This window comes from Rhea americana, unplaced genomic scaffold (genome assembly GCF_003343005.1).
Source record: "Rhea americana isolate MKP2758 unplaced genomic scaffold, rheAme1 scaffold_2, whole genome shotgun sequence".
Classification (NCBI taxonomy): Eukaryota; Metazoa; Chordata; class Aves; order Rheiformes; family Rheidae; genus Rhea; species Rhea americana.
In genome coordinates this window covers 15,096,439-15,118,685 of record NW_028186149.1, presented here as the reverse complement: position 1 = coordinate 15,118,685, position 22,247 = coordinate 15,096,439, and the positions used below count along the sequence as shown (strand labels likewise).

General features: G+C 37.8%; 1 protein-coding gene across 3 annotated transcripts in view; it reads left to right on the top strand.

Annotated features, from left to right (window-relative positions):
• The window catches only part of BCAR3 (BCAR3 adaptor protein, NSP family member), a 77,991-nt gene that overhangs the window by 14,097 nt on the left and 41,647 nt on the right, over window positions 1-22,247 (top strand). The window contains exons 1-2 of one of the 3 annotated variants that reach the window (XM_085303585.1): window positions 2,456-2,580; window positions 8,288-8,615. In XM_085303585.1, coding sequence (XP_085159711.1) covers window positions 8,296-8,615 — 320 coding nt within the window. In that variant the 5' untranslated portion in view covers window positions 2,456-2,580; window positions 8,288-8,295. Of the gene's footprint in view, window positions 1-2,455; window positions 2,581-3,267; window positions 3,294-8,287; window positions 8,616-22,247 lie in introns of those variants that run through there. The other 2 variants (XM_085303582.1, XM_085303586.1) reach the window with 2 other exon arrangements.

The window sequence follows — 22,247 nt, the reverse complement described above, 5'->3', positions numbered from 1 at the left end:
CAACTCTCAGACTCTTTCAAGAACTTTCCATTCCCCATAACTACTTCTGGAACATACATATTGGCTAAAGAATCTTGATGAGCTAAAGGTTCTTTAAGCTCCAATCACACTACAAAGCAAGGTCCASTGCTCTTCCAAAAATTTATTTATTTATTTAAATTTCATTCTGATGTAAAATGATGTATGTATAACATTCAGTCCAATTTTAGATAGCTCAGATTGCAAAACTCAGTAGAGTATTGTAGGTATTTGTAGGTATACCTACAAAGAGGTAGGTATATCCAGCAAGAGGTAGGTAGGTTCAATATCCAGCAATCTCACCTACATTAGATTGTTGTTTGGAATTTTAATCCTGCTGTTGTCACCATCACATATAGCTTAACCTGTATGGAGTGAAAATACCACAGTTTAGTTTATTTTTGATGACTAATTTGATAATACACTGAGGTCTTGGAAGATGAATCATGTGCTCCTTAATAACCTGTATTGTTTAGACAGTTTAGGACCACAACATCAGGAACATATGAGATAGACACAGGAATCTCCTGAAAACTCGTCCTGGGAGGAATGGAAAAAGAGCATCAAAGGAATAGATATTACAGTGAAAACAATAGATATTAGAGTTAAATGAAAATAGTGCATGAAAAGGATGTCCCAAAACTGAGGAACTGTACAACGAGTAGGGATCAAATATTTAATATTTGATTTATTATAAACTTAAAATTTCAAATCAATTAAATGTTTAACAGAGGAATATTAGACCCTGAAAAGCTAATGTTAGTAGGACAGCTGTGAAAARGTATCGTTTACAGAGTCTTGGCTTACGAATTCTGACAAGAGGGGAAAAAGAGTTGTCAAAATTGCTTTGGACAACCGGAGTAACTGTGATAAAACAAGAGAGAACTATTGACCTGGCAGCTTGAAAGATTGAGCTAATAATAAGAAAAATACTAGGTTAAAAAATAGCAGATCTAGACAGTGCTTTGAGATGCAGCTGAGTGTCTCTTGATTTCTATTTAAGCCAAYGGCTATTGGCTGAGTCAGTGGTACAGGTGAAGGTGCTTGAGATAATCTCTTCAACATGAATATTTTATCTGTAATTATCAGATTGTTGTAAAGGGTATACTTTACCAAAAGGGGTAAACTGATAAAGAGGTTGGCTCCAGGAAGACTGGAAAAAGTACCAGATCTTCAGACACACTGAGTATAGATGTATGAGAAACAACAGAAAAGAAACCCTATTGACTTTGGTCTAGTCTGTCCAAAAGATTCAAATCCTCTCCTCAAAAATAACCTTGCAAAACAAAAAAAACAAACAAAAGGGGGAAATGGAAATCAGCACAATTTTAATTGATTACTGCTAAGGGTGGAGGGCTTCAAGGAAAATGGAAGTGAGAATACAGGATAACGTATTCAGACCCAAATGCCTATGGGTAGAGATCCTGTGGTGAGGGTAGGTAAGACCTTTAGGTAAGGCTGTTCTGCATATATATCTTCTACTGTTGAAGCTATTTTCTTCTTATGAGATTGTTTGTTTCAAGAAAGCTATTCTGTATCATTGTAATCAGACACATTGAATGATAATTAAATGACAAATTCTGCACAGGTGTAGACCTCTGGCTTTAAAGAACACAGTTTCATAACAAAAGGTCTTTGCAGCCTCTGGCAGCAAAGAGTAGTTCTGTCTCACATTGCTTTGCCTTCTCACCTCTTAGTTTGTGTGCTCAGCTAGTTTCTGTAAGCAAGCACTTTATTTGGGCTCCAAGGTCAAATATGAATTATATTAATCAGAAGGAAGACTGAGGTGAACAATAATGTGGTAAATGTGCACAGGCCAGGTCTGGGTTGAAATGAGCAGTAAAGTGATTTTAAGAAAGGATATGGATGGTTTGAATATGTATGTCAGAGGTGGGGTTGCTAAAGGGGGTAGGGGCTGGGCATTCCTAGCCATAGCGTCAGCCCATGCTGTTCTCGATAGAGTAATGAGTACTCGGCGTTTCTCCTTGTGTGAGAGAGGCTAGTGTGTTTGCTCTCTTCAGTTGTTGTGTTAATAGATCCCAATCCGTTACAGGTATCTGAATCTTTGTTTTAGAAAATGCATTTTATACCCCTAACCTGTTGCACAGATGACTTCGTGTAACAAGGTGGGAAGAAGTGGAAGTCTAATAATGTAAGTAAATTATGTTTGTAAAGTATGTAATATACCCTGAATTGTCCATGAAAAGGGTGGATTTAAGAAGCAGTTAATGTTCACTTCAGTGCTAATTTAAGAGGAGAAATTATGGAAGCAAAGGTTTTAAATCCATGGAAAAGGGCAGCACGAGGTCACTGTATGTAAATGGCTGGTATGCCGGCGCTCGGCGAGGCCCGGCCGGAACGGCCCGCGGAGGGGTGTGGCTCGGAAGCCGTAAATCACCGCTCGGCGCTGGCTCCGCGGCTCCCAGCGCCGGCGGCCGCGGCGCTGCCTCCGCTCCGGCACGCAGCGCGCGGCCGCGGGGGCTTCAGAGGGCRGTTCGGGCTCCGCGCCCGCCGGTGCCGGTCCTGTGTGCTGCGCCAGGAGCAGGAGGGCCACGAAACCAGGTCTGTGCCCAGGGCTTAAACCGCGGTTTGTGTTTCCACGGCCGGAGTGAGCTCCGCAGTAAGGCGCGCTGAGAAGACTCCACTTGGGTCATTTGATTTTAGTTGTCGCGAAGTGCTTCAGGAGAGAGGGGTGCTCGTGTGCGCGCCGGCTCCTCCCGCGGCAGGGCGATGCCTCGGGGGTGCCCGAAAACCGCTCCACTTAATTTACTGTAAGCGCCCAGGAGCGCTACTGTTGCGGCCCGGCTCCCGGCCGCGCCACTCCCGCCGGCCTCCCAGTTTCTTGCCGCCGCTCCCGGTTGCCCGCTCTGCCCCCGGGCTGTGCCGCTGCCGCCAGCCGGCGTCGGCCGGCATCGCCGCCCGCGGGGCTGCGCAGCCCCGGCGGAGCTGGACGGGACTCGCTGCCAGGAAATGCTTGTCCGAGACGAAACTTCGAACTAATCCCTCAAAAGCTGAGCAAGAAGCGGCAGTGATCGCACCGGTAATTGGGGGGGCAGCGTTGTCYTTYTTCTCGRGGGAGAAGGAAGAAGGGGGAGTGTGGGGTGCGTGGGCGGGTGTGCCCCCCCCCCCCCCCGACCTCCCGATGAGGGCGGGGGCCAGAGAAGCAGGCAGCGCTCCGAGCCTGGCACCATTTAACGTGCATACCTTAGAACCGTCGTACTCGGGCTCTGACTGCTTGGATGTTTGATCCACTGCGATACTTGAGCCTAGATTTTGTAGGAATGAACCCCATTGAAATCTCTCCAGTATTCTTTTAAGTGTAGAGCTTTGGTGTATTCCAGATACCGAGATATTTCACTGAGTAGACAGGAAGGAAATGCTGTGTTGTTGTTACTATTTGCTACTTAAACCTGTACAGAACTGTTTTCTTCTCTCCAAGATTGTTAATTTCAAATAATAAATAGCATGCTTGCTGCTGGAAAGATCTTTGAAAGAGTTTATTTTCAGTCAGTGTGGTGGGCTTTTTTGGGGGGGGGTGTAAAATCGTGGGAACAGAGCAACAGGCAAAACAATAAATGACTCCTATGCCGATGGAAGAACAAAAGCTTGTATTTTGAATTGTTACTAGAGAAATGTGTAGGTTTAATTTTGACCTTGGTGAAGTCCTCTGTTTATTTCTGTGGGCAAAGATGGGAGAGAATGTTTATTTCAAGTCAAGGTTTTGTACCATTCAGGATTACTGAGCTGAACTGGTGGACACTTACGTTCCTTAGATAATTTCATAGTACAAGCCAAATGAGGTCTCTACTTTTTATTATTGAATCCTCTTTAATGATTACTCTTTCGTGGTATTTTTTGTGGATCTCAAGGAGTTTTACAGGCAAAGAGGAAATGAAGTATTGGGTTTATCTGTTTCTTTCACCTCAAAACTAAGAAAATTTGCAAAGATAAGTTACCCTGGCCTGTGTGTTTCCTGTTGCCTGAAAATAATTGTAAATAACATTTTAAATAGACTGTCAGATTACAGTGGAAGGATGCATAGACAGAGTTCATATGTGTATGTATATATGTGTATGCATACATACACACACCTGCRTATGAGGAGAAAGAACAAGAACAGTTTGACAGTTCTTCAGGATCTTTTGAAAGCACTGATCTGCCTGTAATCTTGCAGGGTTTTTCTTTCTTTTTTTCTTTTTTCTTTTTCCTTTTTTTTTTTTTTTTTTTGATGTTGGACAGATTTGTGTTTCTTCTGATAGAAGCTTAAAGCCTTTGAACTCTCATGTATGCTGTCTCAATCTGTTTCTCCTTATCATAACAGACTGTCGATTCTTGAACCTTAATATTCTTCTCAAAGTCCTGTCATCTGTTTGCTGTGGCAGCTACTGCATCAGTTTATTTTATAACAAGCCAGCAGAAAATCCAAGTTGTGGAATGTTTCACTTTAGTTATTTTGGGATCAGGAATCCACTTTTACTAATGAAAAAGAGTCTATCATACTACTAGGGAAGTAATTAACATGCAATCTGACTGAATTTATAGTGGCTTTACTTTTGAACATATTTTTTTCCATAATACATTAATTCTTGTGGCTTTTCAGTCTCTCCCCCCCCCCATTTCCCTGTGTGGTAAGATAAGTAATTTAAAGACGAAGAATAAGGAAAACAAAACAAAACAAAAATCCCAGAAAATCTGATTTGTATCCTGAGACTGACTTTGCTGAAGTTCTTGCCCAGTATGATTGATAGCTTCCATTATTTCCAACATGCACATACATAGTGCAGGCCAAGTAAATCAACAGGGAGAAAACAGTAATATATCCCCCACTTTTCCTAATTTACTTGTTTTGGGAGTGGAAGAAGGTGATGAGATTTACTGTATCAAAAATAATTCTGTTTTTTATAGAAGTTGACTCCATATTATAAAGACCTGAGAACATAAGGCAGTTTTTCATCAGCTGGATGTATTGTAATGTGTTCAGTAGTTAAAGAACTGATGAGACTGGAAATATGTCATACCATTGGTGATGGTATAGACTTCGGAGAGCTTGATCTGAAGTCAGCTTGATCAATAAGACTTTGAGAGATATGTGAATAATTTAATGTACAAAACTGATTTAGAAATAATTCTGGTAGCTAGAGAGTCTGATTGCTTTTTTGTTTCCTTTTATAAGACTTCTGTTGGCATGACCATATACAGTCCTGGCCAATTTATTAGCCATTCGTGAATTTCTGAAGCCAAACTAGAGACATCCCTTTCCATTACTTCCTCTCCTACAATATATTGAAACAACAAAATAGCTGCCATCACCACTAAGTTGTGTTTTGTTGTGGAATGGAAGGGCCACTTGCTCCTGCATCAGACTGAATAAAGGTTCAGAATATTTTCTCAGGCTGTGTGAACTGCTTCAGAAAGTTCTCATGATGACCACCTGAGCCAGAAAGCTTGTATTTGTATACCAAAACCAAGAGAGCGTAGATTGAAGATTTTTTGCCTGCTGTTTTGAAGTAGGAAAAAGTCATTTGTTTCATTGTTTATATGGTGCTTTCTAGCTACAGTCTGGTATGTACTTGGTCTTGCCCAGCAGATATGTATCTGTGTCCAATCTCATGTGTTTACTAAAGCTTATGAAGGTTTTAAAGACCTCTTGATTTGCATTTGCTCACCCTCATTCATAACAAACGGGACATGTCAAAAGCTGTCTGCAAACCCTTCATGCCCTCCAATTCTCTGAATTCAGAATCTGATCCCTACTAATTTCGTTCCCGTATATTTTCTGCTGTCACAGACTGAAGAAGGAAAACTGATATTATATATGAAAATACAAAATTACATAGCATTTTTAACAGAATATTGGCATGAATTAGTCTTGTTTGCATCTATTTAGAGGACACTTGTATGGCTTCCAAAGCTCTCTGTTCTATAAGGTGCTACATTTTGGCACATAGGAATGTGTAAAACTGAATTTCATCTCTTTTTGTTGCTACTCTTATAGTATAATTTCTACCATTGCTATTGTTGATTGCTCAGTAACARAGGTTCAGAAAGTACTGTCTCATGAGAGTAGAATTTTCAGGGTTTCTATCTGTAGTAAAGTCAAACATTCCTTGAATCATATGCTAAAATATTTGAGACATTCCGGAGTCTTCAGCTAAAGAAGCTCACTAGTTGCAGTATTTACATTCAGTACAAGAAAAAAGTATGGAAATTTCAGCAAGACTTTTGTTACTGAGCTGGCTGTTTTAGTTCTTGATTTACATTACTCTACTACTGTAGAGTAACAGATAAGTAAGCAGATAAATTTATGAGTAGAAGTTAGCAGGCTGGATTTCTTTGGAGGGATTCTGAGGGGAGAATTGCTTGAAGTACTGTCAGAGCGTCTGTATGCATATAATTCTGGCTAAGTACCTTGCAAATTCTTGATTTGTGAATATATTCTTATTAAGCATGGACTCTATTCTGAGTCCCCAGAACAAAACTCAGGTTTAAATTCAAAGATTAGGTGTTGAATTTATGGACTGTGGAATGCTATTGAGAGAGTGTGAATTAAAAGGTGAAATGATTAAGATATAACTGAGGGTTTGTGGGAGTTTTTTTATTTTTTATTTAAGAAAGACTTGTTAGGAGGGATGGTTAAAAGGARAATGCTGTACCTTGAAGGATCATTGTTTATTTAGTGGAGATTCTCAAGAGTTTTTAATTAGAAACCTACTGGATTGCTATAATATCTGTGATAAGGCTAGGAGAGGTGCTATTTCCGGAGGCTTTTCTGCTATAGTATAGAGTAGCTGTGCTCAGAGCCTTGGCAAATTTAAGATTAAAATAATCATAGTCTAAATATTAATTATCATCTGTACCTAATGAGTGTTTATTGTAAGACCCTGAATAAGGGAGAGGTGGGAAGGTGTTTGTTGTGGAAGTCTGGAAAACCTTTTCCAGGCTGTGAATTTCGCTGCAGGGCAGCTGACAGAAAATAGAATTCTTCCATGAATTTGAGATAAGCTTTAGTGTTCCTCTAAGACTAAKCCTTTTAGGATAATTTTTGAGTTGAACTAACAGTACTTTTAGTGCAGCAACACTTTGATTATACCTGTGATGCTGAGGCTGGAGAAGGGGTGGGGAGAACTGTAGAGCCAGCTCTGTTGTCACCACAGTACCTCTGTGTTCCTCTAGACCAGAGGAATTCTTTTGCAGCAGTAAGCAGATGGGTTTTCAGGATACTACTATTATTTTTCGACAAGAAACTTGATTAAATTCAGAGCAGATTTGCTGTCTAGAACTGCTATTTCCAGAGTCTTCTCTGATTTCATGTGAGTCTGCTGCAGCTGTGGCTTTTCCAGTTTTCATAGGAGATACCTGGTTGACTACCACCTGGGTCCAGTAATGTAGGATTGGTGACCCTAGGTCTGCTGGCAGGTAAAGTGGCCTCAGTAGACTAACGTAACTGGGTAGGATAAGACAGGCTTGCTTTATATAATATAACATTGTGGATTGAGCACAAGGCAGCTTTTTTTGAGGAATAGATCTGGGATCTGTGTCTGAAGTGTTTGCCTTACACGGTTTTGCTCATGGTAATAGAAAACCTTGCACTGTACAGCAGGCTGTAATTGATAGTATAAGAGATGGACAGCTATGGAAATTTCTCACGTCAGCAGTGGTTTGCCCCAGTGGGCTGTGCATGCTGCAGAAGAGAATTCCAGTCATCTGTTCCTGCCCTTATCTCTTGGTTAGAACCTTTTAGTTTATAGCCTGTCAGAAATATGTAACCATTTCTGTGCTGGATTTATTACTTGAGCAAGACTCTTCAGCAACAGTTTTTCCATCACAGTGGTACCTGCTGTTGGGTTTAGAAATGTTTTCTTACAAATTGAGCTGTAGAGTTTCTCTTTTATTTTTGCCAAAATGCTTTTAAAACTTTACTTTTTGTTAATGATTGAGTTGAACAGCGAGCTCAAAGTACAGCTGTGAACGAGCAAAAAAGGAATTTTGTTGATAAAAAGGGACAATGGCTGAAGGCCTGCATTTGCATATGTGCTCAGATGAGTAGCTTTTTCTGTTGTAACTCTTCATATATATAAAAGTTAATATACACATGTATATGAAATGTATGGTTGCAGGCAATATGACTGGATTGTAATACAGGCTGCATCTTGAAGTATCTGACTGCCTTAAAAGAAGCAAAGTGGAAGTTCAGTTCTCGGTGCTTTCATTAATTTCCATTAAAATGGGGATTTTGATGTGCTATGGTRATTTTTTTTCCCTCCTCCAGAACCAAGAATGATAGCTGCAGGAAAGTTTGCAAGTCTTCGCAGAAATGTCCCAATGAACCATCAGTTCTCATTAGCTTCTTCCATGGACCTTTTGACGAGCAAACCCTCACTGGCTGAGCCTTGCACAGATTCCTTTCAAGACATCTCTATTCACGGCACTCTCCCCAGGAAGAAGAAGGGAACAATTCCCGTTGSGTCTTGTGATGTGTTTAGCCACATGGGAACACTGCCATACACCAGCATACACCGGCAGCAGCCGTCTTTTGTACAGGGTGTCATAGAAGAATATCCTCTGCAAGATGGGCAGAGCAACAAACTCCATGTCAGGTACTTTGTAAAACCTTAATTGAGATTTGCTTTTTGCACAGGAATTGTTATGCATTCTTCTAGACCTTTAAATGTCCAGTTACAGGCCTAGCTCGTTATTATAACTTTGCATGCTGATGGAGGTTGACTTATGATTTTTTTTCTTTATTTTGCTCTCTAGTACTCTGTTTAGTTCTTGATGGGAAAAAAAGCCAAACCAARAAAACTGATGTGAAACGCAGCCTACATGATGGTTGGGAAGGGGAAAAAAGGGGGGGAAACCCCTGATGTGTGCATTTGGGGAACTCTGTTTCTTTTTTTCAATTTTTCTTCCCTCCTCCCACCTTTTCTCAGCTTACTGAATAGTTCAGACTTCAAAATCATTTTCTGTAAGCAACATGACCAGTCAGTACCTGGGCTGTTAAGTACTCATGCGTGTTTAAAGTATCCTTTCTATACAATTGTTTCAGTGGGATCTAGGGATTTGGATTTTGGGATTTTTTTGACAGCTGTTTGTTTTTTTTTTTTAATAATTTTTAAGGGCTAGGTCTTGCCTCTGAGTTTTTAAAATGTATAGCACTTCAGATACTATTCCTATGGAGGAAACATTCTAAATGAAGATTCAGAAGTGACTAAATTGCCATGAAATGACTCTCTGCATTGTTCTAACAAAGCAATCGAGAAATCTGTTCAAATTTATTTTTGTTTTGGGTTCAGTGCTTATATGGGGGGAGCACAGAGGAAAGCAGAGGATGATGTTTCAGCTGCTGCCAACCTAGAGCTACATGTGACCTATGGTTCTTGAAGATCTTGTGAAACACAAAGTTGACTGAGCTAATGGCATTATCCCTTTAGCAATTCTCATTTGACTTCCAAGTTATAATATCAATGGCTCTTGAGAAAGAATTCTGCACTCATAGCTAGCTTTTTTTTTTTTTTTTGGGGGGGGGGGAGAGAATCTGTTGTCGTCACTGGTATTTCATTGCTGACAGAAAATTAATTAAGTTTGCAAATGTCCTTGTTTGTTCTGATATTTATGTCTGTAAAATGGAAAAATTATTCCAGCTGATACAAGAACAATTCTGTTTGATACAGTGGATTAGTTAAAGGCACAAAGATGAGAGAATATTCTGGGCTCCCCAGTACAAGAGAGACATGGAGCTACTGGAGAGAGTCCAGTGTAGGGCTGCGAAGGTGATCAGAGGGCTGGAGCATCTGCCCTACGAGGAATGGCTGYGAGAGCTGGGCCTCTTCAGCCTGGGGAAGAGAAGATTGAGGGGGGATCTTATCAATGTATGTAAGTATCTGAAGGGAGGGTGTCAAGGGGATGGGGCCAAATTCTTTTCAGTTGTCCCGTGTGACAGGASAAGAGGCAATGGGCAGAAATTGAAGTACAGGAAGTCCCGCCTGACTGTGAGGGGGAATTTCTTCCCTGTGAGAGTGACGGAGCACTGGRCCAGGTTGCCCAGAGAGGTTGTGGAGTCTCCTTCTCWGGAGATGTTCAAGGCCCACCTGGATGCAACCCTGTCTGMCATGCTGTAGGTGACCCTGCTGAGCAGGGAGGTTGGACCAGATGATCTCCAGAGGTCCCTTCCAACCTTCCTGATTCTATGAATATTACGCTGCCTGGGTGACAGGGATTGAGAAACAACCAAATGAGAACTCCTGAATTAGGATTTATAGTTTTACAGTGTCCTTCATTACAAGATTTGTTTTGCTTTCAAATCTTGAAAGAGAAGGACAGTTCTAATTGTGAGAGGTTTTGTGTGTAGAGTTGGATTTTTTTGCTTATAGCATATGCAGTCAAACTTTCCTCTCATTTGAGAGTAAATTTATCTTCTCTATTTCCCATCAAATTTGTGTAAGAAGAAAGGGTCTCCGTGCACTTAGTATGTGTCACGCTGTGTCACAGACCTATTAGATGTACCTGCTTCCTGCTATATAAACTGGCCTTTAATACATAATTTGCTTCTTTTGATTTGTGTACTTTCAGAGAATGCAAGAAGCCAGGGCTGCTACCATGAAAAGAATATGGTAGTATACGGTGACGTTTTATCCTATGTCTTCTCAAGAGCTGTTACTAAACATGACTTGCAAGACATGTTTGCTCTTCTTGAGAGATCAGATCTTAGGCAAAGGGCATAAGAATAGGAACGGAATGCTTGCAAGGGAAAGGTCAAGAAGTTCTGCTTAATCAGGATGGAAACACGACGCTTTTGAAATAATATGAGATGCAAAGAATGTTGTTAGTGCAGCCTGTTGAGTCATGGTAGCAAGTACTGTTTCTGTGGTTGATCTTCCAATTGTTTTGTTAAAACACACACAGAGTGCTATGGTGACTACTTCTGACTTCTGCTTTTGTTAATTTTCACAATGAGTCTTTGCATGTTCTTTTTCATGACCTGGCAGTCCAGTTGAAGTAGAACGGAAGACACCAAAAGCTTGACAGTCAGCAAATAGGTCACTTCTTGAGTCTTTTTAACCAAACCTTTCCATGATGCTTTGTTCAACTCTTGTGCTGTATTTGATATCAGATCAGAACTAATAGTCATTATGGTTACAATGTAAATATGCAGATAGATCCAGTTATACTGAACTGCGATTCAGGAATGTCATAGTTTTAAACTTGATAACTTATAATTTTAAAAAAACATAACTATGATTAAGTGTCTTCCAGTAATTCAAAGTGAACAATGTGATCTTTAATACAAAATTTGGGACTTAAAAAAAAAAAAAAAAAAAAAAAAAAAAAAAAAAAAAAGGTTGAAGTGAAGAAAATAGGAAAAAGGCATTCTCTGTCATTCCCTAATGGAACTCTTTTGGTTTCCAGAAACTTTGCTCTTGTCTTCTGTTGTAACTACCTATTTGCATTATTCTGTGGACAAGGTGATGTATATATGTAGTAACATGTTTGTAGAATTATATTCTACTAAGATATTTACATATGTATGACCAGAAAAAGTATGTCTTTATGGAACTTCTAACGTCTTTTAGATGAACTTGGGAATATATAATTCTCATATGTGAAAATGTATATGTCTAATGTTGTACTAACTAATGCATGCAAACAGTAGTAAGTTAAATAAACATGGAGAGGTGAATGATGAAGGTGGTCAATTCTGCAAACTTGGAGAAATTATTTTATGAACTTTAAATAAAATAAGATTATTCTTATAAGATTATGCTTTGGGAATGTATGCCTGTGCTAGTTACTTGCAGGACAGGAGAGTTATCTTTTAAATTAGTGATGAGAAAGGCTGGATTTGATTTTGTGAAGTCTCTTGGAAATAACTGAAGCTGAGCAGCTGAGCCCTTGAAAGCTCTTCACTTTCAAGAAAGAATTCTTGTTCAGGCCATAAAACTGTAAAGCTGTTTGTTTATTATTATGTTGGCTATTAAACCTAAATAAAGCACAATTAGAATTTCCCTTTGACACTTGGTCCAAGGGTCATCTTTGTTTAATTATCTTGACCTTATGATATGATGTCTTTATTTAAAACTGAAATTGTTCAAACGCATATCTGTCACTAAACTTGTAGCTTTTTTTGGCTTACTTCCTTTGCTGCCATCAGAAAACCCAGAATTCCTGAGCTCTTTCTGTTTTGTAAAGTTTCAAATTTGTATTGATCAAGAAAAGGGGATCAGCGCAGCCCTCTGTACTACTCTACTTAGCCTGTTAAAGAGTAATTGGCTGTATTTTTTTTTTTAACTATAAAATGCTGCATTTTGCTATGTTGATGCTAGCTGACATAGCTGTTCAAGACCATGAGCATCTCTTCCAAGGAAACAAAATCATTTTTTTTACTCTGTTCTAGTCTTTTGGGAAGGTGGCTTTTTTCTTTCCAGTCCTTCCCTAGTTTTCACAGACAGTGCTAGTTCAAGTATTTGCATAAATCTCTGTGGATCTTGAAGGCATTCCACTTAAAATAAATGAATGTTGGAAACATCAACTACGCTTCCAATTTTCTGTGACTTAAATGCATTTTCAAAACTTAGGAGGAAAGTCTTGTCTTGATTAGAAGGATTTGTCAAGTACCTACATTTGGGCAAAAATCTGAGAGAAGATGCATCATAGCCTCAAGCTGTTAAAAGCACAAACTTAAACTGTATTGCATTTTCAGAAGAAGCAGCATCACTCTGAACTACCTGTGCACTTGGATCACAGTGTTTCTCCCTGACCAAACTTTTCCAATTTGAGACTTGTTGTATTTTCATCCTTTTCATTATTACAACCAAATATCCCTCAGATCTACAAGACCTAAAAGCAGTGCCATCTGGCACTGTCACAGCAAGTTTGAAGGTAGTGATGAAGGCAGCTGTCATAGACCAAATCTGGACATTCTGCAAAATTTACTGAGAGTTTTTTTGATGCCAGTGGTACTGCATAGCCTTAGACTAAAGTACTACTTGTCTCTGTGGGTCTGGTACTGGGTAAGATATGAAAAAATAAAATTATTCTCTTATTGTAGAGGTACACAGAATTTGTGAAGGTTTTTCAAGAGGATGGAATGGATAAGAACTTTTGCAAAGATTCTGAAGCAAATGCAGTTTCTATGGCTGACACTGTCTTCACTGTTTTTAATGAGGCAGAGTTGCAGCAAGAGATGGACTAAGTGATTGAGTTTTACCTGGCATGTGATGGCAGCCATAGTACTATTCTGTGTTCCTGAACTTCCTAATAAAAATTCTGAAAACAGACAATTCAGTAAAACTAACAAAGACATTCTGTAAGATAAATTTTTCATGAAGGGCTCATGATTTATTTGAACTTCAAYACAATTGCATGTGTATTATCTGTAATCAGTCATCAGAGAATCTCTATATGAGGGAGAGGAAGAAGAGGAGGAGCATGGGACATGTTCTGAAGGTCTTTTGTCCTCTGAGGTTTTGAGTTGAAATTAATACTCCTACAAGACACACAAAAACCCATTCCTTAGTCTAGGCTTCTGTTACGTGTATTCTTCAGAAACTGTTACTGAATAAACATCTACCAGAGGCCTTTTCCATCATTAGGATAATTCATAGTATTTCTTCTTATGTGGGTTCTGTGATTTGTAAAGGTTGAATGGCTCATGTGATAATTCTTCCTCTTAGCTCATTATCATGGAGGAAGTAATTTTTTTCAGCTGCCATGCCACTTACATTTATTTCTCACAAATTAATAAAAACATTTCTGAAACCCTGCTATCAAACTGGTCACTTGTTCCAAAGCCATTAGTAGGGAGGGAAATAATGTGAGTAGTATGATAGCTTCAACCTTTTGTGCTTAAGGAATCAGGCTAATAAAGCTGTAGGTTCCATGAGCAGTTTAAAGCGTGATGAGGAAAAGAAAAAAGGTACTCCTTTTTGCTACTGATAATTCCCCTGGTACCTGCAGAGTCACAGGAGCAAAATTTAGCCTATACACCTGTTGAAGCAAACAGACTTTGCAGTAAAACCAAATGAAATTCTGTTTTGTTACATCATTGGTATAAAATTAACAGCATCCAGATTTGTATAATACTTTTTTTAAAATGATACTTTTGAAGGAATTTAATGTAAATTTTAAGATAGATAATCTAGCACGCTTGTAAATCTCAACTAGACAAAGTATCATGCTAGGAAGAACATAAATTATTGATGTGTGTACTTGGGAGATTAATATCTGTTTAATGCCCTTAGTGCTTCATGTGATTAAAACTCAGACCTTTTTACTAGATACCTGGTGGATAAAAGTACATATGTGAGAAATGTAACACTTCATGGAAAAAAAAGGATAAGTTAGTTTTGTTGTTGCCCTACGTGCATGTGTAGTATGGAACTATCTGTAGAGTACAGTTTTGGATGTTCTAGGAGAAACAGTATGATCGCACATTTGCATTATATCACTGTCCTCCCTCTGCTGAGTTTCTCCCTAGGAAGTGTTGAAACACACCATCTGCCAGAAATGATCACTGCAAGTTTTCATACTAATTAAAACCTTCAAACAAAGTTGATATTAATTTACACTGGCCCTTTCCAGTTATACAGGATAGTTGTGAATATATGGGATTTTAAATCTTACTTTACTCTCTGTCTTTTCAGTAGCCATTTCAGCTCATCACACTTGCAAAGACAATTTTTGGTTGAAATCCCATTCTTTGTCTATACTGACATTTCAAAATTAGAGTCACTGATATACWGTAGGGCTGTATTGTTGGAACTGACTTGAACTCAAAATACTTTGCCCATTTCTCTAAATTATGAGTAATGTCCTAGATGTTTTGTTATAACAGTTTCTGAGAGATTCTGACACACCAGCTGTTCAGAATTAGAATATTTTTCCTGTTACTAAAGCATCTCATTTAACTTCTTATATATTTAGAAGTATGTAATTGTAACTACAGGACTATAATCTTCACCTTTTCCTCTTAACAGCTGTCTTCATTCTGCATTTTCAAACCATGTAAATTCCTGWCTTTACTGAAAGTCCAGGCTGCATTATAGATTTTTTTKTTGTTGTTGTTTTGACTTGGCTGCAAACACTTCCTTTTTTGTAGGTAGATAAGATGTAACTGTTTAACTATGCCAGAATCTCAAATATATAATAATTCATACATAACATTCTCTTTAACATGTTTTAGGCAAAAGAGAAAAAAATGTTTGAATATGTGTGCGTATAGGAGACAGCACGGGTTGAAGTTTGGTTTGATTCTTTAACTGTGACAGTGAGCAGCCTGGTGGTTTTGACTGTTCCAGTGCTAGCTGAACCTTCTTCTGGATGATGAAAATGTGACAAACTGTAAACTAAAATGTAGTTTATAGACTAGCTTTAAGCATCTACCTATAGCTGCCAAGAATAAACTTAATTTTTGTAGTTCTGAACAGTTTAATTGAAGTATTCAACTTCATATATAGCCAGACTTCAGCCTGTTTGAGGATTAGATAGAGTTTTTTTTTTTTGTTGTTGTGTTCTGTGTCAGCTGTTCTTCCCATAATTTCAGATAAAGCGCTGTCATCTACCACTGGACTTTCTGTTGCTACAGCAAGAGTTAGTCTGGAGCAGATTAGTTTATCTGGTCATTTAGCATGTTCTGTATCTTTTCTAATTTCTGATCTCTGTTGCTCTGCATATTTAGCTGGGTGAGATTTACTTCTTTCTCTAGAATCCTCAATAGCATCTTAAATAGCTGTACAGGAAGAAATAAAAATATGTTAAAATTTAAACTTATTAGTATCACTGGCATCGATAGGGTTGCTTTATCAGCATAAAGKTAAGCAGATTCATTGTCCTCTGCAGGACTGCATCCTTAGAGGTAGGATGTTTGGAAATTACCACGGTGTTTGTCTTGAGTTATAAAGCCGTTGATGGTTCCTGGGTTCCTGAAACATTTCCTTTCCTCTCGGCAGTATTACCACAGGAGATGACAATTACTGAGCAGTTTGAATTGACAGTTCCTCGATTTATAGGGGAAGAGAGCTAGTAGGGTAGTACTGTTGAGGAGCACATTATTCATGGATTTGCTGCTACCTTGGCAGAAACAGCTTGTTTTGCTTCTTGAAATGCTGCAAATTCTGTCTGGATTTTTGTTTTGAGTTTTGAGAATATGGTGGGTCAGGTGTTTATAGGGTAGAGTTGTTACTAGCGATGTATAAAAATGGTAGTGTTTGATGGGTAATTGGCTTGAATATGTGTTACTGCCTTTCTATACTATGTATACACTTAAAACATATGATTAGATACACTTTGAGAATTAAAATATGAATAAAATTTCATAAAATTAAAATCTGAATATCTCAAGTAAAATCAATATTTACATGTTTTATGCATGAATTAAAATAAGAAGAAAATATTGTTTGAGGTTATAGAATGCAGTATAATTCTTCAGGATAGAAAATATTTGCAYGATAAACTGAAGAAAGATAATATCTTTGAGTTTTTTGAATTGTAGGGTAAGTTGAAGAGAACTTTTTACAAAATTATAGAATTTTTGAAGGAAAAATGGTTGAGGTAATGCCTAGTATGGGCATTAGTCTTAGAATGGAGTTTGTTTTCCAAGAGCTGACCTAGGCTGAGAATGTATGGTTGTGGTTTTTTTCRTAGGAATAAGGCTGTTGTGCTGAATTTGGGGATTATTAAATATTTCTTTGACTTTTTATGTGCACACGCAAATGCTTTGTTGAAAAGAAGAATTCTAGATTCTCCTTTAAAAAGTAGTGATCTCTTTTCTTGGGTGAAATCTGCACAGATTTTTTTTCACAATCTAGGATTGGATGKTTTTTTTAATCATCAATGAAGAAATTAAACAGAAGTATATCAGAAGAGATTTGCTTCTTTTCGTTATGCCATGGTGCTATTTCTTACATTTTTTTTCTTTTTAACAGAGATTTAAGGAAAAATCCTTATGTTTGTTTTCAAAATTAATTTTCCATTAAAGGTAGTCAAAGCAGCTTACTGTTTTACAGAGTAAGGCAACCTCTGTCTGGCATCAAGTTTTGCCCTAGAGCTGAAACAGCTACTTTTTTTCTGAGAATGACAAACCTTAATTAATTATGCATTGTAAAGAGGCATTACAGTTTCCCCTGTGTTGCAGTCTGGAATGTATTTTTATAATAGATTGAGAGATGTCTGCTAGCCTCTGAAAGTATTATAGGAGCTACCATTAGTTTTTCGCAACACTTTTCCTTCCATCCCCCCACTGTATTATTTCTTAATATCTTACAAATGTTTTGTTACATGTCACAATTTGTTTTCCTTAAGGATACTTTCAATCTTTCTGTCTTYCAGCTGGTAAAAGTGTGTAACCAGTGGATTTCTTATGTCTATCTTGGCAATAAGATAATTTGATACTGTTTCATTTAAGGAATTTCAGCTACTACTGCAGAAACCAGTTATCCTTTAACGAAAAAGAGAATACGGGGCATAGGAACATACACACATCTCTGAAATTAAAATCAAGTGTTCTGGCATTTGCTAACCAGCTCCAAYAAGGGAGCAGTGCTTGCATGCCCATAATGCATGTGCTGAGTTGTGAAGTTGTATAGTGCTGAAGTTGGAGTTGTGTGTTTAGGTTATTGCAGCTCACCAATGCCAACTCATCAAAATATAGTCTATTTTGATGATGAAGGGTGAGGAGGAGAGATGAGTGATCAATTATGGTATGAGTTTGTAAATTTCTAATCCATTAGTTGGGAGGAAATCTGTGAAATTGGATGGAGTATCCTCAGTAGGGTTAATGTCACATACAGGAGTATACTCCTRGTGCTCACTCACAGTATCTGATGTCAAGAAAATGACAGAGGTATTTGATGCAGTGAGATTCTTAAACAAGGGTAAGGGAATTGACAGGCAGTTTACCTCAGTTCTTCTGCCCATGATCTTTATTCTTCAGTCCTAAAACAAAGGATTGATTTTTTGGTCTTCCAGTACAAATGCACATTCTTCAAAGAAATATCAGCCATGTGACAGCCATGCGTTGTGAATGAACAAACCGTACCTAGATTTCCATAAATTTCAAATCAATTGTTGATAGATTTTGTGAATCTAGTGAGTATGGATMGATTTTTTAAGAATACATGTTTCATTTTGCAAGATAAAATGATTTAGAATTCTTAAAATAAAAGCTTGCTGAATTGAATTCTGAATAACTACAAGACTTAAAGTACTGTCTCTAAAGTATTGCCAGCTGAAGGTGCTGGCAATTTGCAACAGTCCTGTAAAAGGAAGACTTATGGAGAGCTTTGAAGAACAGAGTTTTGGCTCAAGGACCCTTAAGATGTTAAGGAAAGTGAAGAAAAAAGAATGGAGATGCCTAGTCTGAGCTTTTGAAAAAGGCTGCAGAGAGCAGTACTGTATGTGGCTCAGAAGTAGAAGTTGACTTGGAAGAGGTAGAAAAATTGAGGTAGATTTTCTATTGTGATAGTAAAATGGAACAAGTGCAGGGATGTGAAAGGATTGAAGTGGTAAAAGCAAATGACTGTAATAATATTATCTCTGCAGGGGCACTCCAAACAAATATGAACAAGTTAAGATTTCATTTAATTTCAGAGAAAATAATATTATATCTTTTCTTGTGTTTTAATTACTGCAAAGTCCCTACTGTTCTGGTGTGAATTGCAGGTCATTACCCAGTTAGTCATAGCAGTTTGCACTTGTTTCCACTGGTGTTTGAATGAGTCATGCCTATAGTGATGTGCAGCTGTAAGATGAAGGGTGGAATGGCCTTAGGAATGTAGGAGTGTGTGTGTGAAGCAGAAGCTGCTGGAGGGTAAAATCATTGGATTTTTTTTACTCTAGTTTATGGTACAAATAACATCAATCTGCATTACATAAATACTGCCTGTCTTGCATGTTCAAACCTGCAGCTTTATAGTTAAATAGTTGTGCATTTCTTAAATCTACAAAGATGAAAAGATTTCAAAGACACAAATTGAAGAAGCGTTAAATCCTAGCTGGTCTTTTTATAGCACTTCTGTCAGTTAGAACAACTATGCAACATCTTGGTACAAWTTTCAGTTTCTGAGGCTCTGTTTAAGCCTGGGTTATCTTCACTCTGATTTCTCAGGCATCGGCCTTGACACGGTCAAGACGACTGTTCTACTCAAGGCCACTATTTGAGCGTAGTAGAAAGGAGATGCTTTTGAAAAAATCTCCAGCAAAGGTCACTTTAAAATAAATAAATAAAGATGTTTTTATAATTAAAGTGTTAGCAAACTAGAGAAGATAGTTGGCAGTGTTTCTCCCATACATGTATTTATAAAAATGTGGCATAGCCCTCTGAGCTACTTCTAGACCATTCAGTAGCTTCTATAAGGGTAGGAGCACATATAGGGGAGCTGAACGATAGCTGAGGATTTGGGCATCTTTGGTGATGCTGTTGTGTCTATAATTTTTTTTAAGTTATTACAATTAATTTGTAAGCATGACTGATGAGTCCATGAGGATGCCAAAGACCYGGGGAAAGCAGGTGTTACATATGGCCTAGGCAATTAAGGTGTTATATTGCGGGATTCTTCATGGCAACAATGATGAGACTAGGTAACCTACGATTATTAGAAGAAAGAGAGAACCTTTCTTAGAATCATCACCTAAAGATTAAAGGATATCTACTTAAAGCTTCTTTACTGAAACAGTACTAGACAATAAGGGGGCCAGCCTTGGAGTTTGCAGAAGAATTTCTGTGTAACTGAGATTTTGGCTGTTCTCCTGCATCCATTGAATTGACTAGTAACTAGTTTTGGGGTTGAACACTGGGATTCTTCTTTATAGTAGTAGTATTGATTATAAGTACATCATAACTTCATCAAGAATTTAAAAAGAATGACTAGTTACTCAGACTTTAATGTTTTCTGTATTGGACTTTCATATTTGGTTGCTCATTGTCTTCAAATCAATGCATAATTTGAAGTTTTCAGAGATACATTTAGTCTGTCATTACCAGAAGTATGATTTCAGTTGCTTATTGGGTTTTTTCTTTTTACCTATAAATACTGATGTTGTCAATTCCAAAGGGTAATTTTAAAATTCTTCCCACACATTTGGCTGCCTTCTAGGGGTGCTGGGAAGTGGAAGAGCATCTCATTCAGTAACATCTGAATTCTATTCCTGTTTCTCATCTGAGTCAGCCTTAGCTGTACCTCAAAGGAATCTACATACAATGACAATGATATGAAGAAAGAATGTGTTTCTGGTCAGAACAGCCTCAGAATAGTGGAGAATCAAGACTGTGATGACTAATTGCTTTTTTTTAGTGATACACACTTACTGGAGGAGTATTTGTTCTACTAGTTTCCRCACAGTCAATAGAGAATTTTGACTGTTCAGGAGGATAGTTTAATAACATGTTATTAAGTCGGATTTGTATTTTTTTGTGATTTATTGCAAAAAAAATACTGGAAGGGGAGGGGGATTTTTTTTCTTTCTTTCTTTTTTTCCATCCTTGTCTCTTGAGATGAGGTGACAGACTGGCACCAATGTGAATACCAGATTATTTGCATCTCTTCTTTGGGTTCTTTTCTATGACAGGCAGAATATGAAAAGAGCATGGAGTCAATACTGTGGGTCCTACTGCAGTCTTTAACTAACACCTTAGTGTTCTGAAAACTCTACTCCAGATGATATCCTGACAAAAAAAGAAACTTATTTGTCATTAAACATACCTTTTATCTGAATAGAGGTAGGGCTTGTCTGATCATTGGGAAGCCAAAATGTACAATATAAGATAATCTGTGAACCAACAATTTACACAGTACTGCTTGATTTATGTATAGGCTTTAATTCTTATATATTGTCATACTCATTATGAAGATAAATATTAACATTACTAGAAATGTAATAATATCTAATGAAAGATGACAAACTTAAAAATATTGAAACAAACCYTCAATTGAATTGGTTTGGGAGATGGCAGAGCCTGCAGTACTTTTCACCTGGTCTGGTACTTACCTGAAAGCATTGAAGTTTTTCTGCAGATGATTTAATACAAAAAGTTAGATTTTTGGTTTCACCCTGTTTGTTAAGATGCCTTGGAAGGAAAAATGAAAAGGAAAGGAATTATATATATACATACAYACACACACACACACACACACACACAYAYATATATGTTTCTGTAGGATCTTGACATTAGGAATTTTCTTTGCTGGGAGCATATGGCATAAAGAAGCAAATGATGACTACTAGCAGAAAGCTGAGATTCAGGAATTAGTTTTGCCATCAGTTCCTAATTATTTGGGCTAGTTGCTTAATCTCTTGTTTCTCTGCATGTAATATAGCAGTCTATGGGGGAATTGAATTACAGAAAAATATAGTTATTAATCTTTACTATTTGTTTCTGCCCACCATTAAAAGTAATTGTATCTTGAAAATATCCTCAAAAATTCTTTTTTCCAGGCAAATTGCGTGCTGTTAGGAAAGAAAACTTATATTTTTAGCAACTTTCTTTTCCTTTTCCCTCTGTAATTTTACCCCTGTTTTCTCTGTTATATTTGTACATATTTTATGTGCATATGGTTACCAAACTTCCCCTTTTTTGTGTATATTTTGTATGGCTAGGAAAAAGTCTCAGATGGACCAGATTTCATTCACACTGCATTTGGCAGGATTATTCCTTTTAATTTAACTGGGAATAGAATTTGACCCATGATAAGTATTGCAATAATGTGAAACAGCAACTCGCAACACAACCTGGACAACTGAGGACCATCACATTAGGAGAATCTTTAGGAACAGGGCTTAGAAGGAGGAAGTCTCTGCTTTGCCACTTTATTTTGTTCCAGATGAAAATATGTTAGGGGACAAGACTAAAATCTAGTATAGAACAGTAGCTTAGTTTCAGTTTATATATCATAACATTCGAAAAACCAACAGTGAACTTAGACACTRTATTCTCAGCTGGTAGAGTCTAGTGTAACCCAACTTCTACATATTTGAACCTACTTACTAAGTTTCCTATGTTACACCATCGTAACAACCTCCACTGAACGGGATTCTGTTTCTAGATTTATGGGATGTACGTTGGCTGTGTGACAAACATGATTGCCTTATCAAACCCGTGATCCTTTTATAAGTTTGCAAGTTTGCAAGGTTTTCAATGTGCCAGTTAAATGCTTGCGTTTAAGGCAGTACCATGTATGTCTTCAATTCTGTAAAAAAACATCCAAGCTTATACTGCAAATTTTGTTAACTTGCTAGTT